The 12,692-nt window shown below is 31.2% G+C and overlaps 1 protein-coding gene across 7 annotated transcripts in view; it reads right to left on the bottom strand.

Annotated features, from left to right (window-relative positions):
• Positions 1 to 12,692, bottom strand: part of LOC134681379 (multiple PDZ domain protein-like) — a 158,504-nt gene that overhangs the window by 144,396 nt on the left and 1,416 nt on the right. For 6 of the 7 annotated variants that reach the window (XM_063540991.1, XM_063540984.1, XM_063541005.1 and 3 more), the window contains exons 2-4: positions 10,595 to 10,656; positions 9,163 to 9,378; positions 7,092 to 7,386 (exon numbers count right to left, since the gene is read on the bottom strand). In XM_063540991.1, the coding sequence (XP_063397061.1) occupies positions 7,092 to 7,386; positions 9,163 to 9,378; positions 10,595 to 10,610 (527 nt within the window). In that variant the 5' untranslated portion in view covers positions 10,611 to 10,656. Of the gene's footprint in view, positions 1 to 1,401; positions 1,807 to 7,091; positions 7,387 to 9,162; positions 9,379 to 10,594; positions 10,657 to 12,692 lie in introns of those variants that run through there. The other variant, XM_063541022.1, reaches the window with a different exon arrangement.

Below are 12,692 nucleotides of genomic sequence, written 5' to 3'. Positions count from 1 at the left end.
TTATGTAGAAAAATCACATGTCACCCTGAAAAATGGTATAAATGGTTACTAGGCTTTTCATCAAAAGAGTTAGCTGCAAATGTCTTCAAGAATGAAATTTTTTTGAAATCATACCTTATGGCATGCTGAAAGGACAACCCCATGGTCAATTTATGAAAATATCATACAAATGTGTGTGGATACAAGATCCTGTCTGTTTCTAGTACCAAAAAAAATATCATTATAAATGAGCTGTGTTACTCCATAAAATGTGTAGCACCATGTCTTAACCTTTTGAACCTCTGGTTATCAAATTATTCCCCAAGGAAATCCATTTAAAAAAAATGAAATTCAATTTATTTGACACTCTTTTTAATTTCCGTATAGATTTTTTTCTTGGCATATTTTCTCTCCTTTAAAATGAGGAAAGGAAACCTGTCATTGATTATGACAGCCTCAATTAAAATGATACTATAATATCCTTGAGAATATGGTATGAAACCACATCAAAGCATGACAGCTTAGATAATTTCAAGGAATTGTGAATTTCCATGTACAAAACATTGTTAAATAACAGAGGTGTTGGACCAATGTCAATGAGACAGCAATCTAAATGGTAGACTTGCAAAACGTCTATTCCTAATGTTTTTGTATCTTTTATAAACCCATTACAAATATACTGCTATGACCATGGTAGTCAATAGTATACTTTCACGCTATAACCAAGTGTTTGCCCTAAGTGACTAACACCTGCTAAGAGTAATCAGTGCCCTAGGGCAGTCAGTAAACACATAACAGTTTATGTCTAAAGAGATTGTTTGCAGAAAAGGAGATTTTGTAGAAAGTCTACCTAATATAAAGATGTATTAAAAAGATTTTTATAGAAAGTTTATATCATCAATATAGACAAGCTCGAAATTAGCTCAACCCTAAACAACTTGTTTATTCTATTTTGATTATGCTAATATGCAAATGAACAACTGACAACATTTGGCTTTATGCTGGCGGTAAAATTAACATGTGCTATAGAAGAAAATTTGTGCAATTATTTTTGTGTTTAGATAATCATCCTTCACACTAAAATAGCTTAGTTTCTTAATATAAACAGGGATGTTACAACCACTAATTACTGTGGTAAAAACTGGAGGAATTTCCAAAATAACAATTCATGATGTAAGAATTCCAAAGATTCAAAAATAACACCCAAAAATGATTCCATTGCATGGAAATTGTACAGAAATTAAAGTTTAGACTTGGGAAGATAATGTTGTGTAACTTGTACTTAGTACATGTAGTCTGAAATTAAACATGGATATCAAGTTACTAAAATATTATCTGATCAAATCTGCAACCTCCATTACAGAAGCTGTCAGTGATCAACTACAATCATAACATGCCAAAATACATCTAATATAACCCTACCTGTTTTTAAGAGCTTATCCGAGGAAAACATGGATGAATTGCACACACATTCCAACACAAACATAACGGTTTAATTAGCACTAGTCATCAACACAAACACTTAGATCACCTATTAATTAGATTTTTTTTATAGATCCAGGGTAATAATCCATATCTAATATCGCAACATTAATAATTCCATTGGCAAAGTCTGCCTGCAACAGACTGTGGAAAATGCTCAAATTTTTACAACCTGGCAATCATTCTAAATTTAGCTGACACATTGATGAAAAACAGTAGATTTTCCAATCATCTAATTTAATTAAAACACTCAACTGTAGCTGGAGAAATGATTGTCTTCGGTTAATGGGTTAACTCTCATTCCCAATATAATCTGTGTTAAACAGACTGATTCCGAGAGAGGACTAGGAAAGCTCTGTTCTTATTACTGCCTTTTGTGTACACAAACATGTATTGAGATTTCCAATATTGAATCAATAACATAGTTGTCTTTTGATCGGGAATGCTAAATGTGTAACATTCACATTTAGCTCTTATTGATATAATCATGCTACAACTGTCAATAGATAGAAAATTGTGTCAATTTCACTTTTTTTTTATTTGAGGACAAATAAAATAGACCGGTATTTTTATTGACGCCTGTTAATTTATTTCCAATTTTCCCTTTTGAAATTGGTGATTTAATGGTAATTTTATGCCGTCAATAAAATTGTAAAAATTAATAGATAAATACAATATAAAAGGACAGACAGAAGCCGAACAGCTGTGAAGTCCATCTGATCAATAGTATTGATTGATAAATGATGAAGAGCAATAACCAAGGGGAGTAACTCAAGTTTTCCAATATAACCTAATATTCATAAACTTGAACACATCTGATTAAAATATAGTTTATTGATTTGTTTTGTTGGACAATAAAATAATAACAAATGACTTGTGAAAAGGAAAGATAACAAATAACACTTTTAAAACATATGTTTAACATCCTCTTTTTACTGTAGAAAATACTGTATAATATTATTAATATGATTTTTTAATAAAAAAAAAAAATTTACACAGAAAATATAATAAAATGAATTTTAAAATATGCTGAATATTTAGCCTATATAAAAAGTATCAATTTATAAATAAGAATTAAGGTCACCATCCTGTTAAACATGTAATCAAATCAAAAAATCCTATTATATAAATACTTCACTTCATATGAAACATGAGATACTGTGAATAAGGGTAAAAACATATGCACCCCTTGACTTTGTTTCAAATAACATAAGATTTTGTTTATGTTTTTTTTTCTTTAAATACCTTCTTTAAAATACTGGACAGTAATCATTTTGCTCCTTTTATTCAAATCTTTTTTTTTTCAAGTAATAAGTTAGATGATTTTTATTTAAATCCATTAAATAATATTATTTATTGGCAACATTAGTTTCACATACAAAGCACTGTTTCCAAATCTGAAAAAAATTATGTCTGCCAAATTTAAACTTGTCCTGAAAATTTCATCAATGTCTTTCAAAACTGGAGATCAAATGTTGGTTGCCTCTGACAAGTCATTTGAGAATCTATTCCACATTTACTGATATCAATGATTATCAATACACTTATAAATATTCATATGTTGATTAATAATTATGGATACACATTTAATTTAGGGACCAGCTGAAGCACACCTCCGGTGGCAGGATTTTCTCACTGTATTGAAGACCCATTGATGGCCTTCAGCTGTTTTCTGATCATTGTTGGGGTTGTTTCTTTTACACTATCCCCATTTCCATTTCAGTTTTAATAATAGAATTATAACAAATAGAAATGTTACAAAGTATAGTACAGAAAAAAACTTTCTCACCAAGAAAATATAAAGTATAAATTAACTTCTTTTTTTCTGAATAAATGTCTCCTGCTTAAAGTACAGTCAAATGCCCTTGACAGGGGAAGTAACTCTGGAAAATGGAAATACAAAAATTCATTGAAATGTCCCAATTGTCAAGATTGTGTAACTAGTATGATTTCACTTTCAAGGCCGTAACTACCCTTGAGGCAAGTGAGGCAATTGCCTCACTAAAATTTCGACACTGATTATTTTTTTTTATACATATTTATGAATATAATAGGTTTTAGCCATTTGTTGGTCTGTCTTAACCTTGATTTTTATAACTTGTCATCATTCCTTATAAACTATTCTTCCTGCATATAACTCAGCATCTCAACGGGTGATGTTTCTCGATAACATTAACTTAGTAACGATAATCATCATGGATCTTTAGTTAAAAACAGGCTCTTGCAGAGAAAGGAAAAGCGATACTGAAGGTAAAGAAGGAATAATTCTAAACTAATTTTTTTTGTGAACAGAGTCTGAGTATTGCATATAACTTCATTAGTACAATCCAAAAACGATAAGTAGACTGACAAATCAAGTACTGGTCTTCGGAAGGTGGCAGTCCTGTCTGCGTATTCATTTCTCCGTTTCACCAACTTTTGACAAATCAAGTACTGGGCATCGCAAGGGGGTAGTCCTGTCTGCGTATTCATTCCACGAACTTTAATCTTTCTCTTTACAGATAAATAAAATATAAATAATATGAAACATGCATGGATTAATTTTTATCCATGTTTCTTTAACCTTAAAAATTGAAAGAATATCCCATATTCCAATTTGATATTATTGAGTAATGGTAGAACACAGGATTTTGTCTTTACTTATTCGGGACTACGGAATTTAATTTGTTTATATTCGGGGTTACGGAATCGAACATCCCAACCCCTAACCCCTAAATTTATAGATTCTGTAACTAAAATACCACCAACTATTTTCAGAAATAATTAGAAATTACGGATCTACATGTAAACGTCAAAAACTCCATTCCAATTTCCCCTGTACCCATATCAGATATACTTACTCTATAGATAGAATCATATACATGTATCTCATCTCATTCTATCCCTAGTTTGTCTACTCTTTGTCAGCAGAAAAGCGAGTTTGATATTTTTGAAACTGCAACTGTATGATGGTGCTTACAGGAAAGCTTAATTACCTTTTGCAAAAAAAACACCCTGTTACTACCGATGCTGCTACCGAATTGCTGATGGAGAAGGAATTGGAAGAAGACATTGATCATTGTGTTGATGATAATATGCTACCCTTAGAAACACAGACTGCCTGAAAACTTGGAAAAGAGCATGCATCAGTGGCGAGAGATTGTGCGGTCTTGCCATGCTCCATGTTCATCGCGATAAGGATATCAGCAGACCAAATTATGATTCTGAAACGATTTGACTGAATCAGCAATAGAAAAAAACTCTACTGAATCGATGTTTGTTCTATGTTCTGACAGCAGACTCAAATCAGTGATATTTGGATGATTATCTTACATATAAATTTAAATAAAGTTGTTAAATATTTGGTGTTAGTAAAAGTCTTAAAAATATGAAAAATTTATACAAAAAGTGTCCAAATTCAAAACATTATCAAACCTTCTAAAAATGCCTAGAATGCAGGATTTTGCACCATTCATTTCATACCCTCCAAAAAAAAAATTTTGCCTCGCTTCGCTCGGCTCAATTATTTTGCCTCACTAAAATAACTTGCCTAGTTACGGCCTTGACTTTGTCTTATTTAATTATTAGCAGAAAGAAAACATGAGCTCTATTTAGCTAACATGAAGCCATAATTCATTTACTTTTTATGGATTATAACTTTGCTGAAGAGTCCTTCACTTAGCTACCATGAATAGAACTAATGATGATTGCTAAGGTAAATGAGGTTTGCCTATAACATACATGTAAATGACCAATCAATAGAACTAATATTTGGTGTGAAGATTGTACTTGCATTTTATTTGCTATAATTTAGGAATGTCATTTTGAAAACTTACTTTTTTTAATCAAACTATCTTTTTTTTTATATGGATATTGAAGAAAGTTTGAAAGGTTTCAAAATAAAACTACCGTAAATATGAAAGGACGACACTAATGGCTGTACTCGCAAAAACAGCTTAAAGCAACTTTTGGTAGAAACCTGAGAACTAAAAAAAAAATTTCACGAACTTTTCAAAGTTCAAAGTCAGTGATTTTGTCATAAATCAATGGAGCAGAACCAGACGTCAACTGAATCATAGTAAACTTACATACTCAAAATCAGCTCAAAATGTGAAGGCATTTAAAAGAATCTGTATAACTGTTTGTTACGTAATGAAAGAATGACAGAATAACCGAAAGATGGAATGACAGAATGACAGAATGAAGGAATGACAAATAAGGGTAAAATTATATGGCCATAGAAGAATGTGTCCATGGGGCACATATGCCCCTATCCTGGTAAATATGCAAGGTTAACATACTAATTCTTACCTACTAATGTTTTGTTTCCTTTAAAATTTTGCTTGGGTTTTTTGAGTGCTCTCATTGTTCAATGACAACCAGTTATCAGCCATCTTGAGAATGATGTCAGTTAAACACCACCTAAGTTTTCATAAAATTTAGTAGAGGCAAAGAAAAGTTAGAGTGTGGAAACTGAAAATTCACCAATTTTTCCATTTATGGTACAAATGTATAAAGGAATGCAACTCAAGAATGGAGAAAGTGACACCACCCAATTTCGAAATTGTTTTTGGTAGTAATTAGCATTGCAAATAAGTTTCAGAAGATTTGGTTGTGTCAAAGTCAAGTTAAAAGTGCAAAACAGCAAAGTCACCATTTATTTTTTTATTTTTGAAGGGACATAACTCAAGAACATTTTCCATGGTAATAACTTATAATTATTGAATATAAGTTTCAGAACATTTGCTAAAACAACAAATTTCCATTATTATGGAACAATAAAAGTGATGCCACCCAAATTTGAACTTGATCTGTGTTTTGGTGGTACATTTAAGAACATTTGATTGAGGCAAACTACAGTGAGAGAACAGCAACCAATTTTGGGATGTACTGACAGACAATGGTAAATTAAACCTTTCATAATGCTGCAGCACTTGGAAAAGGCATAAAAAAAGTCCTACAAATTATTTAGTGCTTGTATTCTTTTTGTACATACATGTAGGAAGAACTTGAAAAGCCTTATTCAATCTAGAGGATGCTTGAGTGTAATGTACATGTATACATCGTATCAGAAGAAGTTCAATTTTCAAAACAAAAGTGAGCTTTCTTATTTGTGTGTTATTAAATATATTCAGAACACCTATACATTGACCAGGCATATAAAATCTATTTGTAAATGGCTTAGAAACAGGTGAAATGTGAGGTTTCCTGTCCTGTCAGGAATTAATACCTTACCCTGCAGCAAATCTACAACTACTTTACTGCATATCTGGGATAAATCTCTTACTTTTCAAGATTCCATGAGGCTGAAGTCTGTCTTTAAATGCTTTACCTTGAAGAAAATCTACTATGCTGCATATCTTGTGTGAATGCCTTACTTTGTCATGAGGCTGTGTGTATCGTATATTATTCCACTAACTTGCAGCAATTCATTTATTTTCATGAATATAACTTTTTCCTGGTTGAAGGATTATTTGTATTTTCATGGATATTTGAATTCAAGGATCAGCCCAGATCCATTTACAAGCCTAATGAAAATGTGAACTTCTGTGAACACTTAAATTAATGGTTTACCTTTTCTCACAAAATCTATAAAAATTGAGAACCCATGAGTGCCAATATATCGGCAGTATTCTATATAAATTGCTTACCTTGCAGCTATTCCACCAGGCTGTATATCTTGTATAAATATTCCAGACTCAGCATTATCCTTCTTCTTCATCCCAACAACACTGAATCCCAAGCTGCTGTTCTCTGGCTTAAATAACTTGATAGTTTCCACTTCTCTCCCTTGAGCTGATCTTTCAACTGCCCTTTGGAATTCAACATCGTAACTAGGCATGGCAATAGGTCCCTCAGAAACAGCATAAGTATCATGGTCAGCAGTCGTATCATTAAAACTAGGATTGGTGATTCCATCTGGAGGTACATTTAAGATCAATTCTCCTGTAAAGAAAAATTTAACTTGAACTTGAAAAACCTATAATACATTTTGTTTTCTTTTAATATTTTCTCTTAAAGTAGGCAAATGACTATAAAATGTACATTATACGCTTCTATGTAATGAGAATTCATTAGGCATGTTGAATGTCTCACTAATAACAAAGCTTAAATGTACAAAAAAAATAATATAGAACTGTGACCCCTTAACCTTGTAATAAAACTACACATACTTTTTTTTGTTTAAATCTACAATATTACATTGATAAAGTTTTATGCTGACATCAATTTTTTATAAAATTATATGTATTTTGTACATGTCACATAAACCATCACCTCAAAAGATCAACTTAAACAATTTGATCATAATAGAATTTTGACATATATTTTGATGTACAAACTGATGCAGTTTCATGTTGATATCACATATATATATTTTCCTTATACAACAAACGTGTTAAATCTAATCGAAATGTTAGACCTAAATACGAAATAAAATTTTAAGAGTCAGAGTTATCTTTCTTTGTCTTTTGTCAAGAGATTAGAGTATCTTATTTTCTTCTACACTTAGTCACTTAATTACTATCTTACAAATCCCTTACATATATACTGTACACATATTTAAACCAGTCAGACACTGTTAACTATGTGTATTGGCATACACTATATTTTCATCTTACAAATCTACCCTGAATTTTACAAAATGAGAAAATGAATAACTGAAAGTGCCAGAAATTACATTCTCACATTAAAATGACAGGTGATATATAATGTCATAATTTTGACAATTTTTGACATGTCACATATTTAAACCAGTCAGACACTGTTAACTATGTGTATTGGCATACACTATATTTTCATCTTACAAATCTACCCTGAATTTTACAAAATGAGAAAATGAATAACTGAAAGTGCCAGAAATTACATTCTCACATTAAAATGACAGGTGATATATAATGTCATAATTTTGATGTAAATTTTGACAGAAAAACTTTACTAAGTCGATTCTAACTTTGGTTGGTTATATTATGGGGTTGTAGTTGATACTAACATTAACAATAATCTTTTACTAATAGACTTATCTACAACTGGTATCTTTTTAATATATGACTTCCAGACCGGAATATTTTGTATGAATGAAAATTTGGAGGGGCAACTCTTGAAATCAGATTGGAATTTAATTTAATACCATGAAAATAATGTTCCATTATTGTGCAATGACAGGAATAAAGATTTGACAGATTTAAAGAGGTATTAAAATTCCATGTATAACTTATTTGCATTTTTTAAATGTCTTGACATTTAAGTTTACTGTTAAGGAGAAAGTGTCCAGCAATATATGTCTTTCTGTTTTTGCAAAAACTATATACAATGGTACGAGAAGTATTAAACTATTCAATCCTACAATTGGACTATATCAGTTTATGTTGCATAAGGTGGAAAAACCTCACTACACCATGATTGATTCATTGGTTGTTTTGTGTTTAACGCCACTTTCAAGCACCATATTTGGGCTATTTCATGGTGTCCACTTTTTATTGGTGGAGGAAAGGGGGAGGGGCCTGGATAAAACAACAACTTTTGATTGGAAAACTGACAATCCTGGCCAAGTAAGATTAGAGTAGAGTGCACTCACACGAGCGGTCTTTGAACTCTCAACCTCAGTGTTGAATGGCAAATAATAATAATCACAGTAGTAGAACTACATAGACCACTTGGCCACCGAAGCCCCTCTCTCTACCCTATGAAAATAACTCTAAAAGATACAGTGTATTTCTTTACCTGAATTAGAGATTTCAAATGCATTCTCAGTTACAGGGTAAGTTTTGGTGACCTGCTTAAGTTCATGAAGTGATTCTTGTAGAGTTAAGAGCTGTTTAAACAATGGACTCTCCAACATAGAAAGGATTGATGTGATGTCATCATCCTTTGTGTAGTCCCCCTGCTCACGTAACTTGTTCTGTAAATGATCCAGGAATCCTGAAGCTTGATCTGTGTCTACAAAATATGTATAACATGTTTTTTAAAACTTCCAACAAGTACTTGGTATAATAAAAATACATCAGACTGAAAACATTGACTCAGTACAAATATTTACTTTATATAAATACATTGGGTACATTGTCTGAAGTGCTGAGACCAAGTTACGTTTTTAAATTTGACTTGTTTTTCTTCAATAAATTCTTTTTATCTATATAAGTGAAAGAAGATCTTCAGAATTAAATGGTGTTTGTTTGGGTTTCTTCTGATTTATTATACATGTACAACTGTACTTTTCAGAGGTTTCAATACAAACCAAATATAAATGATCAACTTATATTTTATCTCAACAACTTGATAAATCAAAACCATTGTAACAGTTCATAAATTGCACTTCTACAAAAAAAAATGTATGTTCTACAGGACAATAATACATTGTACATGCTTTAGAAAAATAGGCTATGTGACGTCTATGTCACAACCTCAGCTTTTCATTCTGTCAGATACTGCCAGTGATGTATCTCATCATAAAATCATATCATTTTTCATATGTATCAGCTAGATTTATTTTGTAATTTGTCTCACTGCATGAGGGAAGAGATTACCCACAAAATAGCTTGATTTATGTTTTATGGATATTACACCATATAAATCAATGATTCATTGATAATCTGTTCAATACTATTTGATGTATGAATAATATTTACACTGACAACACATTTTAAAATTTAGAAAACTGCTTCAGTTTACATTCATGTACACCATGATTGCAGCAATTGATAAGCAAGAAAAATTCATTTGACCATGACATAACAAATGAAAACTAACTTTTCAATAATCAATTACCTATCACAAAAATTTGTCCAAAGCATACATTTTTGTACTGCAACAAGAAATTTGATGACACTTTACCATTATCCAAGCTAAGATGTTTTTTAAGTTTGCTATGCAATTTTCATGACTTAATATTGCTTAGATTTCAGCTAAGCAATCAACCATTTGTAAAATTCATGTAAGCAACACAACGAAATAGTTTAAGGACTTTTATCCCTATTAAAGACTTGTTCAATGATGAAATATTCATTCATAAGAAAACAATATAAGACAAGACTGTATTTAAATAAAACATTGTCTGACAGCTGAAGATAGCTCATACAGGTCTGGAAAATCACAGTGTGGTGATCGAATGTAACGATTTTATGACAAGTGCATATCTAATCCTTTTTTAACTCACCTGTCACTAACGACATTTTAAATTTTCTCTGGTGGATAAAATCTTCAAATTACCATAATAATCTGAAAAAGAACAAAATAAATCACATACAATGTACAATGTATATATAAACATGAAAAGGTACATGAATGTACATGTAGGCTTCTGAGTGTGTTCCATTTACAAATGTGTAGATCAAGCTTAGTAACAATGTATTTTTGATGCATGTGACAATATGTATATGTTTATTTTGCTTAGCCAGTCCAATCCTCCTTTTGGTAACATCATCATTATTAATAAGAAATAATCATCTCACAAAATAATATTTTTCAAACATGATATATTAATAACTTTAATGTTGTATACGCTAATAATTTAATTATAATCTTATCATGGATCTATATACATGTATATTGTCATATCACTTGACTTTCGACACCATTGTGGTGTGTTAAACTTGGAAGAAAAAAATTTTAGGGCATTTTATGTAAATCTTTGTGAAATAACTTTTTATTTGACATTCAATTTCATGAACAAATTGTATGATTTTTATGGACTTTTCTATATGATTTATTGTAATACATTGTGAACAAAGCTCTGGAGGCTTTCACATTATTCTATCATGTTTATAAAGGAGAAGGTCCAGTAAGGGCTGATTTTGGCCTCAAATTTCATGTTCATCTGACGAAAGATTTTGACCACTTTTTAAACACTGAAGTGTCTATTTCACTTGATTCAATTAGTTCATGTGAAAGATTTTAGCTGATTTAGTCATTAAAAACGATCCGATTCAAGCTCAAATATGAAAAATCTACCAAATAGGCCAAAAAATGTCACTTTATATTAAGGGATAATTTCTAACTACATGTAAATGCAGGAGAAATTGTTGAAAACAAAGTGAAACTTGAAAAACAATTGGAAAATATAAAGTTAAAAAAAACAAACAGATTGCAATATATTTCATTTACACAAAACTCAATTGCTTGAACATTTCTAGTGTTTGCATTTTAAGTATTTTTATTGTGAAAACCACAGTTTATTATATTCAATAAAAATTTCATCTAAAGTAAATCAATTTTTAATACATTGTATTAAATATATAATCAGCACAACAAATATATAAGGAGTTTGATCTTAGACTTTTAGAAGTCAACTTCATGATACTTATTTCGAAAGTTATGCATGTTCCTTCATATTTCTCATGCATAAATTGCATATATATTTAGCTCAAATACGGACTTGGAAAATTGAAATGGGACGATAACTAGGTTTGTTTTCTGCATGGGTGGGCTTCCCTTCAATGTCATACACAGAAAGTTCAGAGGCCTAAAACTTGCAAAAATAGTGCAAACCCGTAGACATACAACTACTGATCGTAATTATTACTGAAATAATCATAGGAAATCACTACTTCCGGTTTCAGGTCCAGTTGAAATAAAAAATTTAAAAAATTTCCATATTTTTTATCCAAATGAACTTTTTTAGACTGCTATTAAAACCAAGATCAGTTTCACTCCCAATTTACAAATTTGGGGTCGATTTGGTAACTGGGATCCACTCGACATGCAGACTACAGCTGAATACCTGTATCAGCATCCCTGGGTGTTTTGGGTCAAGAAATAGGACAAAAAAATCGTAAAAATTGATGCTTTTTTCCACCTGACCAAGGAGTATATTCATGTATCTCCTAATTGATACTATATTCAAGGGCTTGTATTTCCTATCATGATTTCCTTGATATAGGGTTGCTGCTCACAACATGCAATAGGAAGTTATTAAATTACGAATTCCAAATGGTGAAGTTGGTTGATCTTAATGGAAGATCCATTTCACAGATGATAGTGGATATAACCCTTATGTAGTAACTGCAATCCTGTTTCCTTTTCATGAATGTGACCCACCGAATTAAACCTATTAGTGGAGTTTGTTCTAACATTAGAAACATGACAGGTGCCACATATGAAGCAGGATCTGTTCATCCTTCAGGACCACCTGGGATCACCCCCAGTTTTTGGTGGTGTTGGTGTTGCTTAGCCTTAGTCTTTACTTTTCTATGTTGTCATGGTTGTGTTTTGTGAATTATAGTTTTTTCTGTAAGTCTTTTTTCTTTTTTAGCCAT

The sequence above is a fragment of the Mytilus trossulus genome, chromosome 1 (genome assembly GCF_036588685.1).
Source record: "Mytilus trossulus isolate FHL-02 chromosome 1, PNRI_Mtr1.1.1.hap1, whole genome shotgun sequence".
NCBI lineage: Eukaryota > Metazoa > Mollusca > Bivalvia > Mytilida > Mytilidae > Mytilus > Mytilus trossulus.
The sequence above is the reverse complement of the archived record's forward strand: the minus strand, read 5'-3'. Positions and strand labels throughout refer to the sequence as shown.